At 39.3% G+C, this 19,080-nt stretch overlaps 2 protein-coding genes across 2 annotated transcripts; one reads left to right on the forward strand and one right to left on the reverse strand.

Moving 5' to 3' along the window:
* Window positions 1-258: 258 nt before the first annotated feature.
* On the forward strand, window positions 259-5,492 carry LOC148881798 (uncharacterized). The gene is made up of 2 exons (XM_088988435.1): window positions 259-666; window positions 3,694-5,492. The coding sequence occupies exons 1-2, from the start codon at window positions 540-542 to the stop codon at window positions 4,926-4,928; spliced, it is 1,362 nt and encodes a 453-aa protein (XP_088844561.1). The 5' UTR covers window positions 259-539; the 3' UTR covers window positions 4,929-5,492.
* A 4,403-nt stretch (window positions 5,493-9,895) lies between these two features.
* On the reverse strand, window positions 9,896-18,913 carry dnajc2 (DnaJ heat shock protein family (Hsp40) member C2). Its single transcript, XM_088989254.1, has 16 exons — window positions 18,729-18,913; window positions 17,912-18,102; window positions 17,754-17,829; window positions 16,758-16,856; window positions 16,450-16,672; window positions 16,305-16,370; window positions 16,121-16,212; window positions 15,914-16,035; window positions 15,069-15,218; window positions 13,707-13,795; window positions 13,572-13,641; window positions 13,303-13,499; window positions 12,033-12,133; window positions 10,352-10,462; window positions 10,116-10,276; window positions 9,896-10,049 (listed from the first exon to the last, which is right to left on the reverse strand). The coding sequence occupies exons 1-16, from the start codon at window positions 18,781-18,783 to the stop codon at window positions 9,981-9,983; spliced, it is 1,872 nt and encodes a 623-aa protein (XP_088845380.1). The 5' UTR covers window positions 18,784-18,913; the 3' UTR covers window positions 9,896-9,980.
* Between the last annotated feature and the right edge of the window lie 167 nt (window positions 18,914-19,080).

Consider the following 19,080-nt stretch of genomic DNA (forward strand, 5'->3'; position numbering starts at 1 on the left):
GTGAGGTGGTTTTGTATGCCTTCGACCTGGTCGGGTTGGGGAGTATATGTTTTTAATGATGTAAAACAGTAATTTTTGATTGTTATGTTGACGTTTTTCCTTCTGTTCTCCTTCGTGCTGAGACCGTTTTCATTCTGCCTGGGTGAACGCGTCGTTGCCTGAATTATCATAAATGCAAACCGCTGAATGTTTAGAATGCTTTTATTTCGAAGGTTGTGAACGGCATTCACTGTGAAAAGATTTCCTGTATGCAGAGAATTCACAATTGCTGATGCAAGCTCGGACTCACCCCAAAGCGTGGTGATCAAATTCTCACGAATTTGTCGGCGACGTGCTCAAAACGCCCACCACTATCCTGCTCGGTGAAAATATATTTCGTTGAAGCTCGTGTGCGATTAAAGTCGTTTCGGTGTACGTTGGATTTCTCGGCCTGGTTTAGCTTAGCCGAGTTTGCTAACCGCGAACAAAGAGGCCCTCGTGTTCAACGCATCGCTCCGCAGATATCGTAAGCCAAACATTTTGTAACTGTCGCGTGAACAATGTGCGCAAGAAGGACACCAGAAGACGAGAAGGACCTTTGTGAAGAAAAAGAGGACCACAAGGGACAACCCCAACTGCTGGACGCCATTTCGTGGATGCAGCCAAGAATTGTTCTTAACAGATTAGGTTGGATCTTACTACTTCTTGCGCTAGTCATTCTGGCAGCAGTCCTAGCGTTTTAACAGTAAACAAAATGGTAACTTTTCGTAGCGATTGAAAGCACGAGAGAAACGATGCACATCGGTGTCAATCATTGGTCTGTGAACTCGACATTGTATTCTGCGCATGCTCTTAAAAATGCTTCACAATTTCCGGGTCGTTTCGCAGGTTATATCAATCATGGAATTTCCTCAATCGTGTCTTTGCCTCACACACACATTGACACACTCAACACTCAAAACATGTTCACAATTTCATGCAGCAAACAAAAAGAAAATCATTGAAACAAGAAATACATTGTTGTAAAAATAAAAACATCCTCCATGTTTGCAATACTCTGCAAGCTTGAAAATATTTACATTTCTCCAAACAAATATCTCTTGAATCTTTCAAGTTTCACTTTGGTCACCGCCTTAGTAAAAACATCCGCAACCATGTTTTCTGTCGGACAATATTTTACAGACATTTTCCCTACAGTGTGGGCAGACCGTACAAAGTGATTTTTAATATCTATACTTCTTTGCCTTCACACTGGGTTTTTGGACAAAGCTATTGTCCCCTGATTGTCCTCATATATTTTAACTGGTACATGATAGTTACTGCTGTCTATCCTTTTTAATAATTGGACAAGGTACATGCTTTCTTGAGTTGTGGCCGCCAGTGCCATATACTAGCTTCACAAGTTGATAACGCCACAGTTGGCTCTTTTCCATGATATAGTTGGACCTTCATTAGTTAGGCTAAAACAATATCCGGTTGTGCTACGCCTGTCATTTATATCGGCAGCCCAATCAGCGTCACTATATCCTATTCTTAACTTCCCTTCAAATTTTCGGAAATTAAGCTCTTGATCTGTCGTACCTTTTAAATATTTTAGTAAGTGTTTAACTGCAGTCCAATGCTGCTGTTTTGGTTCAGCTAGGTGTTGTGAGAGTTTGCTAACAACCCAGCTTAAATCAGGTCTGGTACATGTCATTATGTATATTAGGCTGCCCACTATCTCTCTGTACCCTTATGAGTTGACAATTTCATTTTCATTTCATTATCACGATTAAGTCATCCACCCACACTAACAAACTGACCTTTTCATTTTCGGATAAACACAGTGATCAGCATCATTTTGTATAAAACCATTCTTTATGAGGTGATTATTTAGTAACATGTTCAAGTTACGCCCTGACTGCTTTAAGCCATACAGTGATTTGTTCTCCTGTTTGTGACCTGGTCTCAAAACCTTCAGGTTGCTCCACATATAATTCACAGTCCATTGGGGCATGGAGATATGCAGTCTCCACGTCCATTTGGTGTAGGGTGAGAACTTCTTGCACAGCCACCTGCATCAGTGCTCGAATGGAAGTCATATTAGCCGTTGGCGAAAATGTCTCTATAGTCAATTCCTTCCACTTGACCAAATCCTTTTGCCACAAATCTGGCTTTACAATTCTCAGATCCATCTGGGTTTTCTTTCACCATATACACCAAGTGACCTCCCACTGCTTGTTTGCCCTTCCGTAGCGGGGTCAGAGTGAAAGTCTCATTTTCTTTCAGGGATTCCATCTCCTCTTCCATTGCATTTGCCAACATTTTTGACTTTTCAGATTGCATAGCCTCTTTAAAAGTCCTAGGTACACCATATGGTATTGATGAAAAGGTTTCTTCAGCCGTCATCTGTACAAATTTGAAGGTTTCGGACGTTTCGCCTCCTATCCAAGAGGCTTCGTCAGCGAACTAAAGTCTGATAACTGGTCGTATCGGCCCTATTTATATATCCCTAATGTCCAGACATGATGGCGCCGGACACAGCTATGATAGGTCCCTACTCTCAGGTTGGGGGGGGAGCAGAGGACCACTCCCTGTGGCCCCACTGATTGTTCCTACATTCCTGACTAACGACTGGCCTATTTCTCCCACTCCCACCGGTATCACCTCATCAGCATTACGAATGTTGCCTAACCTGTGTTGCTTCAGCAGGCTATTGTATGAACGATCCAAATTTAACCTCACCCCACCAGACCGGTTTAATGAAGGATTTTGTTGTTTTATAAGAATTGCTTCTTTTACCCTCCTTTCAAACCATCTATGTTCTTTTGCCAAGATTTTAACCTCATTGTCATCAAATGAGTGGTTGCTAGCTTTTAGGTGCAAATGTACTGCCGATTGAGGCCCACTTGTATTATCCCTGCGATGTTGATAAAGTCTTTTTTTGAGAATTTGTTGAGTCTCCCCAATGTACTGCTCTTTACAATTTTCATTCTTACAATGTATGGAAAAAAATTGTCAGACAGAGATCTCTCAGAGACAGAAAAGGCGGTACTAACCATTTATCGTATTTATATATATTTTTTTTTTAATCGCTGCGTACAGTCAGATTGATAAAACCCTTACATGCGCATGTGTGGTAATCTGTCTGCATTTCCGCTTGCTCGTGTTTTTTATCATTTCAATTGTAGTCATTTATACGAGCAGCTATGAGCCAAGATTGACAGGTATGAAACTCAAACTAGCATCATTTTTCCTTTTTTTGACTGCAGTATAATTCTAGGAAATGCTTGCGAGTATTTTTTACGAAACAACTGTAGTTTTCTTTTACTTTTGACACTTTTTTAATTTTTACATGACAATGATAATTTTTACATGACGATGAAAAGAACAGATTGTGTTTGCACGAAGAAAGCAGCACATCTGGAAAAAGCAGCACTTGTCTCAGTGCCTCCTTCATTGTCTAAACATTTAACACATTGACTGCGAGAGTTGGAAGCAGCTGCCCATCATGTCGCTGCAGGCAAAGGAATTTTTCTATGCCGGCATCATCAAGTCTTTTCAAAAATAGATACATAAAATGGATACAATTATCCCAAGAAGGAAAAAAATGCACCACAAATGCGATGCTGTTGCATGCCACATTTTGAGTGGTAATTTGAACTAATTTATCTGTGGGTAACTCGTTAAATTGTAACCCATAATTTCATGCGTGTGTCTTTTTGTGTTATGCAGACATCAGCAAAGATGCTTGTCCTGCGTGGCTGAAATCAGAGCCCTCTCACTTTCAAGAGGAAGCCCGCGACATGAAAAGAGAGGAGGAGCCAGAACACCCTTGCTCCAAAAATGAAGACAACAGATCATCAAATGATGATGATCAAGATGAAGAGTCTGACGATGATCTGTCATGTCACACTGACAACAAACCCCACAAATCTTCTCTGTGTGGCAAAACGTTTACTGATCAGAGTCATTTGAAAAAGCACACCGGTGAGAAACCTTTTCCCTGCTCAGTTTGTGGCCAAGGATTCTCGAGGAAGGAACATGTAAATCGCCACACAAGAATCCACACTCGAGAGAAACCTTTTTCCTGTTCAGATTGTGGCCGAAGATTCTCTGACAAGAGTGTCTTAATTCGCCACACAAGAATCCACGCTAGCGAGAAACATTTTTCCTGCTCAGTTTGTGGCAAAGGATTCTGTCAGAAGGGCTCTTTAATTTCCCACACAAGAATCCACACTGGCGAGAAACCTTTTTCCTGTTCAGATTGTGGCCGAAGATTCTCTGACAAGAGTGCCTTAATGCGCCACACAAGAATCCACACTGGTGAGAAACATTTTTCCTGCTCAGTTTGTGGCAAAGGATTCTCGCAGAAGGGCTCTTTAATTTCCCACACAAGAATCCACACTGGTGAGAAACCTTTTCCCTGCTCAGTTTGTGGCAAAGAATTCTCTGAGAAGGTCTCTTTAATTACCCACACAAAAATCCACACTGGCGACAAACCTTTTTCCTGTTCAGATTGTGGCCAAAGATTCTCTCAGAAGGCAAACTTGATTCGCCATACAAAAATCCACACTGGTGAGAAAGCTTTTTCCTGTTCAGATTGTGGCCAAAGGTTCTCTGAGAAGAAAACCTTAATTATCCACACAAGAACCCACACTGGTGAGAAACCTTTTTCCTGTTCAGATTGTGGCAAAAGATTCTCTCACAAGAAAAACTTAATTTACCACACAAGAATCCACACTGGTGAGAAACCTTTTCACTGCTCAGTTTGTGGCCGAGGATTCTCTTACAAGGGCTCTTTAATTATCCACACAAGAATCCACACTGGTGAGAAACCTTTTTCCTGTTCAGATTGTTGTCAAACATTCTCTGACAAGAGCGCCTTAATTCGCCACACAATAATCCACACTGGTAAGAAATCTTTTTCCTGTTCAGATTGTGGTCATTCTCAAGGAAGTGTCACTTAAAAGTGCACATAAGAATCCACACTGGTGAGACCCCTTTTGCCTGTTAAGAGTGTGGTCAAAGATTCATTAGGAAGCTTCACTTGGGATTGCACGTGAGAATCCACACTGGTGAGAAACATTTTGCCTGCCCAGTATGTGGCAAATGACTCTCTCAGAAGAACCATTTAATTCACAACACAAGGATCCACACTTCTGTGTAAGCTCTCAGTCGTACAGGAGTGGTCCATCGATGAGGAGGTTTCTTCAGCCGTCATCTGCACTTTTTGAAGGTGTCGGACGTTTCGCCTCCCCTCCAAGAGGCTTTGTCAGTGAACTAAAGTCTGACTGGTCGTATCGGCCCTGTTTATATATCCCTAATGTCCAGACATGGCGGCGTCGGACACACCTATGATAGGTCCCTACTCTCAGGTTGGGGGGATCAGAGGACCACTCCCTGTGGCCCCACTGATTGTTCCTACATTCCTGACTAACGACTGGCCTATTTGCCCCACTCCCACCGGTATCACCTCATCAGCATTACGAATGTTGCCTAACCTGTGTTGCTCAAGTGTCTTATTGTGCCGGTCCCAAGCCCGGATAAATACAGAGGGTTGTGTCATGAAGGGCATCCGACGTAAAAAAATTTTGCCAAAACAATTATGCGAATCAAACCTCTGAATCCCATACCGGATCGGTCGAGGGACATGGATAAGGCACCAAACCGATGCCTTATCAACTGAGCTATCCATATATATATATATATATATATATATATATATATATATATATATATATACAGTAAAGTCTCGTTATATCGATATTCTCGGGAGACGGAAAAAATATAGATATAACCGGACTATCGATATATCCGATCCTGCGGGCATGTAATTTTCTCCTTGAGTTCATAGAAATAGTATCGTAATAAGCAACCGATATCGATATAACGAGACTTTTCCTGTATATATATATTTCTATACTCTTGGCGTTCCATCTCTCTCTTTTCCTCCGGGCACACATCCCTCCTCTCCTTCGACCAACAGTAGTCCATTTTCCACTGGCACCCTGAAGGTCAACAGTACCAATGGCAGCCGTTGTTAACCCGGGCCTCGACCGATCCGGTATGGGATTCATAGGTTTGATTTGCATATTTGTTTTGGCAACTTTTTTACGTCTGATGCCCTTCCTGACACAACCCTCTGTATTTACCCGGGCTTGGGACCGGCACAATAAGACACTGGCTTATGCCCCCTTGTGGCTACATTATATATACAATAAAGTCTCGTTATATCGATATCGGATATATCGATAGTCCCGGTTATATCGATACTATTTCTATGCACGCACGGAGAAAATTACATGCAAACAGGGTCGGATATATCGATAGTGCCGGTTATATCGATATTTTTTCGGACTCCCTTGAATATCGATATAACGAGACTTTACTGTATATATATATATATATATATATATATATATATATATATATATACAGATCCCACCTTTACATATAGGTAGAACATCATACTTGAGCTATGATTATTTCCATTGTTATAGTTTATTATATAGTATATGAATAATGGCACAAAATATGAGCAAAAATATTGTAATATTTTTTTAAAAATAGAAATGGTATTTCATACATTGTCGACATGTTTTTAAACATCAAACATAATGGGTTTTTCCTTATAAATGTTTTCAAACAACAAAATTATTTGTCCAGTGATTACTGCTTAATTGTTACATAAGGACTTAAGGAACACAGTGATTAAGTTTGACACTAATTTGCATGTAATCACACATTGACACACTGAGTGAGTTCTCTGTCACATGTTACCTGGGCATGATTGTTGTAATCACATTGTCATTGTTTGTTACACAATGGCGTATACATATACAAAACCTTTTGTCCCTGACATGCACATGATTACCAACAAACACGAATATCATAGAATGATAAGTTACGATTTTGAGTAAAATACCCTGTTAAATCATTTGCAAATAACAGCCAGAAAAAAACCCTGATCGAAAACTGAACAATTCCCATAAATCACCTTATAACGTATAATTTGGTTACTCATACATATTTCTTTTGGAAACATTGCCTCAGAATAATTTTATGTTTCCAGGGTCAATATTTATTAATGGACTTCACCGCTGAAAAGACCTTTGAAAGTGTACATTCGGACTATGTTCATTCGACTTGTCATAATATATCACGCTAAAATCATAAAGATTACTCACATACATAAAGCAATGAATTTTCAAGTGAAAAAAATACCAAACCTGAGGTGAAATGTTCGCCACAAACACGATCTCCACTGTGTTCTGGTGTCCAATTCTTCCTGTTGATCGCCACTAGCCACAGTTGTTTTCTTTCTTCTGCAAGCGGTATGCGGTGAAATTTTAAGCCCGATCCTTTTTCAAATCGATTCGCACAACCAACTACAACACATGATATTTTGTCATGTTGTCTTTGTATTGTCATATTGTTTGTTATTTAGTTTTTTTTTCATTCTTTTGACTTCAAGATGGCGCCGCGAGAGTGGCTGCCTTTCCAGCAGCTCATGTATTTCTTTTTTCATTCCTTTCATCACTTTGCTGCTGTGAAATGTAAATTTATCCACTGTGAGACTAATAAAGGCAAATGAAATCCAATCCAATCCATATTACCATGGTTGCTGTAATAATGCGAGTTTCATCCATGAACAGCGAAAAATAGACGGGAACACTCAGAAAACCTCTCGTATGCTATCGGCTCTTGTTTACATATCTTACTGCCTACCGGAAATCTCCGCGTAGCACGTGACCAAAATAAATGACGTCACACTAGCATTTCCTATTGTTTATCTGTTGACTCTTTATAGAAAGTTTTTATACACATCCATAAACATCCTATGTTATTTCTTGTCTAGTTCAGTCTATATGGATGTATGTAGTTTATTAGATAACTTTGTGTACTGTCGGGTGTACTGTAACACCTTTAATTTCAGTCTAATATCTCCCAATACCCCCTCGTTGCTGATAGGCCTGGTCGAGATGATGTCATCACTGCTATATGATCAAACTAGGTGAAAGGGGCGGCCCTTTCTCTCTTGGCTTTCCCACTTCGACCAGACATGTCCTTCTGTTGTTTACAAGAATAAATCATCAGGGTATCAGTAGTAAGAGTGCGTGACCGAAAAATAATTAAGGTAAGTATCTCGTTAGGCAATAGCAACCCCTAGCGGAATCACGCCAGGATACACTTTTTCCCGTAGCGTCAACCTACACGTACACAAAAGCACTACATACACAATCAAACGAATCCGACAGTCAGCGCGAAATATAGTTTGAGCCCTTGAAATCAAGGGGTTTTGGTCTTTAATACTCACCCCAGCAGTTCACAATCTATATGCCATAATCCACTTCGTGATGGAAGCAGGGGGTGGGAAATCCAGAGGACCCAAAGATGAATGCCCCACGCCGTATTCCACGATTTCCTCGCGCGACGTCCTCAATGACACAAGCGATGCATCTGACGAGTTCCATTCGGTCTTCCACCATTCGCTTGTACAAGTCAATCGGCTACGAATCCACTCAGAAGACGCCACTTTGCCCTCGTTCTGTCTCGAACAAGGAGGGTACAAATCCGCCGCTTTCTCGCAGCCCGGTTCGAGAGACATTTCTCTCTCCACACGCTCGTCCTTTTACCAGGTGCTCAATCTACACTAATTGCCACCACCTGTGCTATTGCCCTTGACGGAGAAGCCACAATACCGAATCGGGGCACCCGAAAATTGACCCAGGGGCAACAATCGTATGCAGTTTATTAGCCCGGAAAAAAACAACCATGTATAGCAAAGCGTTTTTTTAATGCGGAATAAACTACCATATATAGTAAGACCTTTTGGAAGTGAAATAAACTCCCAATAAATAACCACAAATAGTAAGGCGATTTCAGCACAAAATAAACTACCATGTAAGGGAATGCGATTTTCACATTCAAATTATTTTTCTCCCGCTAAACTATCAATAACTAGTAGGAAGGAGGAAGTACATGCCGAAAAACATGTCAGATAATTGAACACCGAAAACCTGTAAGAAAATAATCTGTTGTTAATTAAATAATAATTATACATTTCATTTCTAAGCGCCTTTCAAAACTCTCAACGTCACTTGAAAGTCACAGGATAAGTTAAATAGCTAGCTCGATAGACAGACAGCTATATAGCTAATAGATAGCTAGCTAGCCAGTTAGATAAATAATGCATTTCATTTGTCAGTGCCTTTCAAAACTCTCAAGGTCATTACAGTCAGTTTTTCTGTGGATGAGTTGTGGCAGTCACACGCGCCAGCGTTCACTAAAACCCCAAAGTAACTCAAATACTGTAGATGGAAAGCTAACTAGCTAGCCATCTATCCAATCAGGCAGCTAAATAGGCAAATAAGCTAGCTAGATAGCCAGTACAGTATGAAATTAACAATAACTACCATGTATTGTAAGGCGTTTCAGCATGAAATAAACTACCATGTCAGGCAATGTGTTTTTAGTGCGAAATTAACTACCATGTACAGTAAGCCATTTTTGGCGCATAATAAACCACCAATAAACTACAATGTATAGTAAGGTGGTTTTGGCACGAAATAAACAATCATGTATAATAATACATTTCATTTATAAGCGCCTTTCAAAACTCTCAAGGTCACTTTACAGTCACAGGATAAGTTTGTCTTCTGTGGGTGAGCAGCGGCAGCGTTCACTCAACCCGGGAGTAACTCAAATAGATAGAAAGCTAGCTAGCAAGCCAATAGATGGCTAATAACTAACCAGCTAGATAGCTAGCCAAATAGCTATTGTACGGTATTACAGAAAAGACAAAGAGACTGAGCACAATATTGGCGCGAATAAACTACCATGACATTTTTAATGTGAAATAAACTACTCTGTATCTGTATCGTTAGGCATTTTTAGTGTGAAAAAAACGCTCATGTGCAAAAGGCACCAATCATTCATCTTTTTTTGTTTTATTTCTATTTTTTTTGTAATAAAGACACACAACAGTGCTAATAATCATGACAGTGATTTCAGTTTCGTCATTTTTTACTCCTGTTTGCCAATTGAGCTTGTGCAGCTTTCTTGGCTTTTACCATCTCAACCAGTTCCTAGAGGACAGAGGACACATGTCAACTCGCCACGTCACAAAAGGACATTGAGAAGGGTTATCTCACCTTGTAGCGCTTCACGCAGTCTTTCTTGTTGCGACCGGGGACGGCGGCGGCGATCTTGTCCCATCGTTCGGGTGTGCTGACGGGATACGTCTTGAGTGCCTGTTCCAGAAGCTTCTGTTCCTCCGTGGTCCAGGGTGCGAAGCTTCCATCACCACCTGAGGCTGAATAAAAGGACGTCAAGCTTTTGATTTAAAAAAAAAAAATGTCTCGGATTGATGATGCCCTTCACATTCAACCTTCAAATCGCTCCGACGGCGCTGCGTTGTCAACGGTGGGTGGCACCGAGTTGTGTTCCTTCTTAAATTTCTCAAAGGCTTTTCTGTTGATGTCATCTTTCTGTAATGGATCTGAAAAGACAACAGAAGTCAAAAAATGTGAAAAAAATAAAATAACCAAAAAAAAAAAATGCTCACTACATATCCATTTATGTATTTGTTTCTCTATTTATTGATGTATCGATTCATTTATCCATTTATTTGTATTACTATCTATTCACAGATGTACAGTAAAGTCTCGTTATATCGATATGGGTTATATCGATAGTACTGCTTATTACGATACTATTTCTATGAACGCATGGAGAAAATTATATGCGCGCAGGATCGGATATATCGATAGTCCGATTATATCGATATTTTTTTGGACTCCTGAGAATATCGATATAACGAGACTTTACTGTATTAGTTTATTTATATATGTATCTATCCATGTATTTATTTGTGTATTTCTCCCTTTTTTTAATCTATTTATCGATCTACTTTATGTTACTTCCGGGTTGTGTGAACGTTGGTGCGTTATGGCTGCCACTGCTTACCCGCAGAAAAAAAAAATCCTGTGACTGTAAAGTGTCCTTGAGAGTTTTGAAAGGCGCTTAGAAATGAAATGAAATTATTATTATTATTATTATCTAAGCTGATTCCGACAAACTCGGGCTAAAAATGAAATACTGTACATGGTCGGTTTTTTCAGGCTAAAACATGATTGTTTATTTTCGTGCTAAAAACGAAATACAGTAAAGTCTCGTTATATCGATATTCAAGGGAGTCCGAAAAAATATCGATATAACCGGGACTATCGATATATCCGACCCTGTTTGCATGTAATTTTCTCCGTGTGTGCATAGAAATAGTATCGATATAACCGGGACTATCGATATATCCGATATCGATATAACGAGACTTTACTGTACTATACATGTTTTTTTTAGGCTAAAAAAGAAATACGATACACGGTCGTTTTTTTCAGGCTAAAAACGAAATAGTGATGCCTCGGTTTTCGACCATAATCCGTTTCAGAAACCTGTTCGAAAACAGATTTGTTGAAAAACCGAAACAGCACTTTCCATTCAAATCAATGTAAAAAATCTTAATCCGTTCAAAGCCAAAAAAACAACTTTTTAACTATTTCATCGCATAAACCGGATAAAAACTTAATAATAGAGCAGGTCATGTGTCACATTCTATAAAAACAAACTTTTATTTTATTATTTATTATTGTCTTTCTGCCACGGGGCGTGTTGGCACCTATCCCAGCTGTCTTTGGGCAAACACAGGGCCCACTAACTTTTCAAACCATCCCCTGCTTGCTTTAAAATCATACTATTCAGGAGATCTTAACCAAATATGTCAGCATTTACACAAAAATAAAACAACAACATTATTAATGTGTCGGTCACAATGAGGAAGTGACGTATAAGGAAGTGGAGGGTAGTCGAGTGATGCATTCAGTTTGGTTGAGAACCAAATTTCGGGCATAAAAAAGACGACATTTTTGGTTGAAAACCGAATGGGATGAGAACCGAGACGTTCGAAAACCGAGGTTTGATTGTACTATACATGGTAGGTTTTTTTTCCAGGCTAAAAATGGCTTATTATACATGGCTAAACTGCCAAATACAAGTGTGTATCCATTATTTACCAAGCCGTTGCAAACTCTTGGCTTTGTTGATGACGTCTTTGGCTGTCCTCTTGATGCCGCTTGCAGAGTGTAGATTCATATAGTTGGCAATAACTTCCCATCTGGGAGGAACACACACACACACACACACACACACACACACACACACACACACACACACACACACACACACACACACACACACACACACACACACACACACACACACACACACACACACACACACACACACACACACACACACACACACACACACACACACACACAAATAACTAAATATAACGAGAAATGGAGAGAGTATGTCACCAAAAGTCTTGCCTTCTCTCATTTTGGCCATTTTTGGTGTTCCAGGTCAAATCCCACTTCAAAACGCATGTGTTTAAAATTGCAATCATGGTCGAGTATAATCAGCTATTTTATTATTTGTCATTTTATTGATGGTTTTATTGTTCTTTTATTTGTAAAGTGTCCTTGAGTGTTCAGAAAGGCGCTGGTAAATTAAATGTATAATTATTATTATATCTTCTTTATTAGTATTATTACTACTATTGTTATTATTATTAGTAGTATTATTATTATTGCCATTATTATTTGTATTATTATTGCTACTATTATTATTATTATTGCTACTATCATTATTCTTGTTATTATTATTATTATTGCTATTATTATGATTATTATTGCTACTAATATTATTATTGCTGCCATTATAATTATTGCTATTATTAGTATTGCTAGATTATTGCTATTATTATTGCTACTAATATGCATATTCTTATTATTCTTGCTACTATGATTATTCTTGCTACTATTATTATTGCTATTATTATGATTATTATTGCTACTAATATTATTATTGCTACTATTATAATTATTGCTATTATTATTGCTATTATTATTATTATTATTGCTGCTACTAATATGCATATTCTTATTATTCTTGCTACTATGATTATTCTTGCTACTATTATTATTATTGCTATTATTATGATTATTATTGCTACTAATATTATTATTGCTACTATTATAATTATTGCTATTATTATTATTATTGCTAGGATTATTATTGCTATTATTATTATTATTGCTACTAATATGCATATTCTTATTATTCTTGCTACTATGATTATTCTTGCTACTATTATTGCTATTATGATTATTATTGCTACCACTATTATTGTTATTGCTACTGTTATTATTGCTATTATTATTATTATTATTGCTACTATATTTTATTATGATCAAGTCGATTCCCCGACTGAGACAACACCTGGCGTTGGTTCCGGCCGGGAATAGGTTGACGGCCTTAATGAGCAACTGGAGGTCGTCCTCATTCCAAGCTTTCCCGCCGCCCGCCGCTGCTCCTCCTCCACCGCCGCCGCCGGCCTGCTCGGCACCACGAGACGCCTGCATGGCCTGCGCCTCGGCGTTGCGCTCCCTCTGGAGCTGCGCGTTCACTTCCTGTACCTGCGCGGAAAGAAGTCCGGTGAAAAAAAAAAAAGTCAGATCCCCCCCTCCATCACCCCCCGCCTTCTTTACCTGCTTGTCAACCGCCATTTTGCCATCCTCCTTTGAAGCAGACGCCAGGATTTCATTGAGGCCCTGCAAACTGTTCCGCGCAGATTATTCGGGTGTTCATAAACGCCACCGCTCCGTCAGCTTTTTATTTTTAACCTGGCGAGTTCCAGCCTGTCGCAAAGCTTCTCCACTTCCTCCATCATCTTCACGTTTTCAGCCTCGCCGTCCGCAAAGTAATTCCAGTTCTGCGGCGTGTTGGGGAAAGACGGGGAGTTAAGTTGATGGTACCGCGTGTGGAGCAAACAGGTCGGCCCGAGAATAATAATAATAATAATCTAAATAATAATAACAATAATAACAGTAATAATAATAATTATAATAATAATAATAATAATAATAATAAAAAATAATACTAACAATAACAATAATAACAGTAATAATAATAATAATAATCATAAAAAATAATACTAACAATAACAATAATAACACTAATAATAATAATAGTAACAACAATAATCATAATAATCATAAAAAATAATACTAAAAATAACAATAATAACACTAATAATAATAATAATAATAGTAACAACAACAATAATAATAATCGAGACTAATCAAGGCAAATCCAATCCAATAGTAATCATAATCCTAATAATAATAATAGTAATCATAATAATAGCAAATCCAATCAAATCAATAATAATCATCATCATCATAATAGTCGCAATAATAGACATGGTAATAATAATGATCATCATGATCATAATCATAATAATTAAAAAATAACAATAAGAATAGTAATCAATAATAATAATCATCATCATCATAATAATAGTAAGAATAATAATCATCAAAATCATAATCGTAAAATAATCATAAAAAATAAATAATAATCATAATAGTAATCATAATCATACATAATCATACATAATTTAACAATAATAACACTAATAATAATAATAGTAACAACAACAATAATAATAATCATAAAATTGCTGCTGCGAAATGCAAATTTCTCCACTGCGAGACTAATCAAGGCAAATCCAATCCAATTGTAATCATAATCCTAATAATAATAATAGTAATCATAATAATAGCAAATCCAATCAAATCAATAATAATCATCATCATAATAGTCGCAATAATAGACATGGTAATAATAATGATCATCATCATCATAATAGTCGCAATAATAGACATGGTAATAATAATGATCATCATCATCATGATCATAATCATAATAATAATTATTATAAATAAATAATAAGAATAGTAATCAATAATAATAATAATAATCATAATAATAGTAATAAGAATAATATTCATAAAAATCATAATCATAAAATAATCATAAAAAATAAATAATAACCATAATAGTAATCATAATCATAATAATAATCATCATCAGCATTCATTTTAAGCGCCTTTCAAAGCTCTCAAGGACACTTTACAGTCACAGACAAGCATAGGAGCGATAATAAATAAAATACAATACATCAAATACAATGCTAAATATACCTTGCAGGAGGTCCTGAGCTTCTGCCTCTCCTTTTTCATGGCTTTCTTCTGGATCTCTTTTTCTTTTTTAGCTAGCTGAGCCGCCTGCTTGGTTTCTTCGTCTTCTTTTTCTTTGGCCAAGCGAGCCGCTTCCAACTCGGCGTGGCGGGCCTAAAAAAAAATATATCAAAAATAAAAAAACAAAGTGAGGCTGCTGTGATGTCATTGCGGGAGCCGGATTTAAAATAAAAATACATTTCATTTGTAAGCGCCTTTCAAAACTCTCAATGTCACTTTCCAGTCACTGCATCAGTTTTTTTTTTCTGTGGGTGAGCAGCGGCAGCCACACGCACCAGCGTTCACTCAACCCGGAAGGAACTCAAATAAATAGAAAGCTAGCCAGCTAGCTAACAGATAGCTAATAGATAGCCAACTGGACAGTTAGCTAACTAGCTAGACAGCCATATAGCTAATAAATAATAATAATAATACATTTCATTTGTAAGTGCCTTTCAAAACTCTCAAGGTCACTTTCCAGTCACTGCATCAGTTTTTTTTTTCCTGTGGGTGAGCAGCGGCAGCCACATGCACCAGCGTTCAATCAACCCGGAAGGAACTCAAAAAAATAGAAAGCTAGCTAGCAGATAGCTAATAGCTAGCTAGATAGTTAATGATAGCTAGCTAGATATAATAATAATAATAATAATAATAATAATAATAAAATAATAATAATATATGTCATTAAAAAATAATTATTATATGTCATGAATGGCCAGCTACAGAGCTAGACAGATAGATAGCAAATAGATAGCCAGCTATGCAGTTAGCCAACTAGCCAGACAGCTACATGTGCTAATAGGACTTACTCTGTCTTTTTCTTCCTGCTCTTTCTTCTTGGCTTCTAGTTTTGCCTTCTTCTCGGACTCCTTGCGGGCTTTCTCCTCCTCTTTGAACCTCTTGATCCTCGGATCGCAACTGTAGGCCGTATCTGCGCCGGACAAACGCACGGAGGGGGTCATATCGGGGTGATTTACACCCCCCCTGAGGCGTCGCCACGCCTGTCCCCACTGTACCAACTAGTGTTCGTATTCGGATCATCTCCTCTTTCTTCCTCTGAGCTCTGGAAGCTCGATTCTGCTTTTCGATCCATCGCCTCTCGTCTCGACTTTGAGGGGGAAGGAAGGAAGGAAGGAGGGGCTTGTGAGACACAGGAGGGGTCAAGGGTCAAGTACTAAAAAAAAAAAAAAAAATGTCTACCACTCAGCCTTGTCCTTCTCCTCTTCATCCAGATACGAGAACTCCCTCCACGAATCAAAATTATACCTGCGTCAAACAGACAGGAGTCAAAAATGATCCCCAGACAAGTAAACAATCGAGAAGGCCCTTGACGGGGCACGCGTACCAAAAGGAATAGAAGTTATCCACTTCTTCAAAGGAAGACTGCGTGGAGCCGATGGTGGGCACGTGCTTTTTGCTGGACCAGCGGGAATTCCTCTCGAAAACGGCGGGAAAAACCTGGAAGAAGTTTTCTTTGCCTTCGCCCTTGGAGGGCACGCTGTTATCAAATGTCGGATCGACGCTGTCGAAGGCTCGTCGTCTCACCGGGTCGGACAGGGCTTCGATCGCTGGTGGGGGTGATTTGAAAAAAAAAAAAAAAAATACATAAAAATCACCGCATGAGCCCCTCCCGGATCCAAACAGACGACACACCTTTCGTGATGCACGTAAAATAGTCATTATCGCCTTCCGAAATCTGCTCGCCCGCAGCTTTCCTCTTATCTGGATGGTGCTTCAACACAATGGCTTTGTCTGATTAGGAACAATGGAGAACATCACCCACACGCAAACCACACGGAGCATGAAGCACAGAAAGAAAAAAAAGGTGCACATGTGAACATAATTACGGGCTTCGATGAAAAAGGTTTTTTTCAGACGTCATTTGGACTTCTTTGAAGGTGTCGGATGTGTCGCTTCTTATCCGAGAAGATTCGTCAGCGAACTAAAATTTGCTGGTAGCTCTGACCCTATACAGGTAACATCCGACCAAACAGTCGTAAGTCAAAATGGTTGTAAGTTGAAATCCATTCAAAATGTTGAATAGAGATTTGGTGGCTAAATGACATATACCCCCCCCCCTGCTGCCATCACATAGTCGATTGCTGTGCGAGAGTGAGATGCTGGCTGGCTGGTCAGAATTATGTATGCGTTGCCGGCCTGCTAGCGCCTTGCGGTGCCAGTCGTAGAATTAAAATTTTAGTACAGGTGGTCGTAAGTTGAGTCGGTCGTAAGTCGGATGTGACCTGTATATATATCCCTAATGGACAGAGGTGGCGGTGCCCGTCCTCTGCTTTGATAAGTCCGCGGTTTAAGGTCGGGGGGAGCAGAGGACTATTCCCTGAGGCTACACTGATGTTATGGTCTGTGACTGGCCCTGATTCCCCCATTCGCCCTGGTATCACCTCATCAGCATGATTAAGCCTACGTGGTAGCGATCGAGAATTCTGTTGTTATTACAACAGAATTCTTAGATCAGACATTAGGGATGTAGGGCCGGAGCTACCAGCAAATTTGTGTTCGCTGACGAAGCTTCTCAAATGAAAAGCGAAACATCCGACACCTTCAAAGAAGTACAGATGATGGCTGAAGAAACCTTTTTAATCGATGGACCACTCCTATACGAATGAGAGCTCACACAGAAATACTTACGGGCAGCTTTGATCTGTTTTTGAGTGGCTTTGTATCTCAGGTGCGGAAGACCGAGGACGGCGTAGTGGTCTTGATTCTAATAAGTCGGTAACAAAAAGGCAAGTGGAAGAAAAAAAATGTCAAAGAGTCGGTTGCCCCACTCCCTCTCCTTTCCCTACCTTGCAGTCCTTTGGATCGAGCGTTCGGAGCATGGGATGCTCCTGCAACTGAAAGTCTTCATCATCCGACTCCTCGGAGGATTCCTCCTCTTCTTCCAATTCTTGAAAGGAGGTCGACACGGTCCGGTTTCTCCTCTTTACATAGGCTTCGAACCAGCGGCCCACTGGCTCCACCTGAACCTGCACAGAGGCTAACAAATGGACGTCGGTATTATTTACATGTATAGTAGTAAATATCCTATGGCGGAGGTCTCGTTTGCCTTTTTTGAAAAATACTATATAGGTTATTGTTAATAAGGAGCTAATTTTAGCAGTACATAAGTATGGTTTGATGACAAAAGAGTATTTAAGACACTATTTTTCCTCTGGCTGTTTGCATCGTACTTGCCACAAGAAAACCTTTGCAAGGTGTACGGGTAAGCTGTCGTTTAGCATTGGTCACATTCAGCGGCTAAATTAGCTGCTACACGCTTTTACATGTGTGAGGAGGCTCATCCATAACAGTGATTTCCCTCTGGTACGAGCATCTTTCCAAACGTATCGCTAACTAGCATAACAAACGCTTCTATGTTAGCTTAGCAAGTTAGCTGATGGCAGCCTCGGGAGTCATTAACCTCTTGAAAGACCCTCGTTTCATCCGCGTCTACGGCTACTAATAACACATATTTCCTTCTGGTATCAGCCAAGTGTTTGCTTTCCTAACGTAATGCTAACTATCATGCTCACAAACGCTTTGCTCTTTCCTAACGTATTGCTAACTAGCATGCTAATAAAGTGGCAGGCTAGCTCATGCCGGTGTCAGGAGTCATTCATTTACCGGCAACTTCTTGAAAAACCGTCGTTTCATCGGCGTCAACAGCTTCTAGTAACATTATTACAGGAATGGCGACACGAACTTTCAACAGTTCGATTAAATATTCAAATTTTCGAGATAACGCATTTTTTTACCGCAGCGACACGTGTTTATGGTGCCTTTACGTCATTCCCACCTATGTCACGACGTTGAACGTCATTTCCGGGGGATGTGTATAAACCTTACGTCATTTCCTATCTGTGTCGCCACCTTCATGCGTCATTTCCGTTTGTGACGAGGCATGTACGTTATTTCGGCGTTCGACTTTTTTTTGTGAATATGCCTTCATAATTCGCTGTATTTATGAAAATAAAAG

Source organism: Hippocampus bargibanti, linkage group LG22 (assembly GCF_051943395.1).
Source record: "Hippocampus bargibanti isolate YZ-2025 linkage group LG22, ASM5194339v1, whole genome shotgun sequence".
In the NCBI taxonomy this organism is placed as follows: Eukaryota; Metazoa; Chordata; class Actinopteri; order Syngnathiformes; family Syngnathidae; genus Hippocampus; species Hippocampus bargibanti.

Bases quoted from the DNA above. Each gene is read 5' to 3' on its own strand.
- LOC148881798 (XM_088988435.1), top strand. From the start codon at position 540: ATGTGCGCAAGAAGGACACCAGAAGACGAGAAGGACCTTTGTGAAGAA. The intron at 667-3,693 runs GTTGGATCTTAC...TGTGTTATGCAG, and splicing joins AATTGTTCTTAACAGATTAG to ACATCAGCAAAGATGCTTGT.
- dnajc2 (XM_088989254.1), bottom strand. From the start codon at position 18,783: ATGTTACTAGAAGCTGTTGACGCCGATGAAACGACGGTTTTTCAAGAA. The intron at 17,830-17,911 runs GTAGGGAAAGGA...CCGACTTATTAG, and splicing joins TCGATCCAAAGGACTGCAAG to AATCAAGACCACTACGCCGT. The intron at 16,857-17,753 runs GTAAGTATTTCT...GTTCCTAATCAG, and splicing joins AAAACAGATCAAAGCTGCCC to ACAAAGCCATTGTGTTGAAG.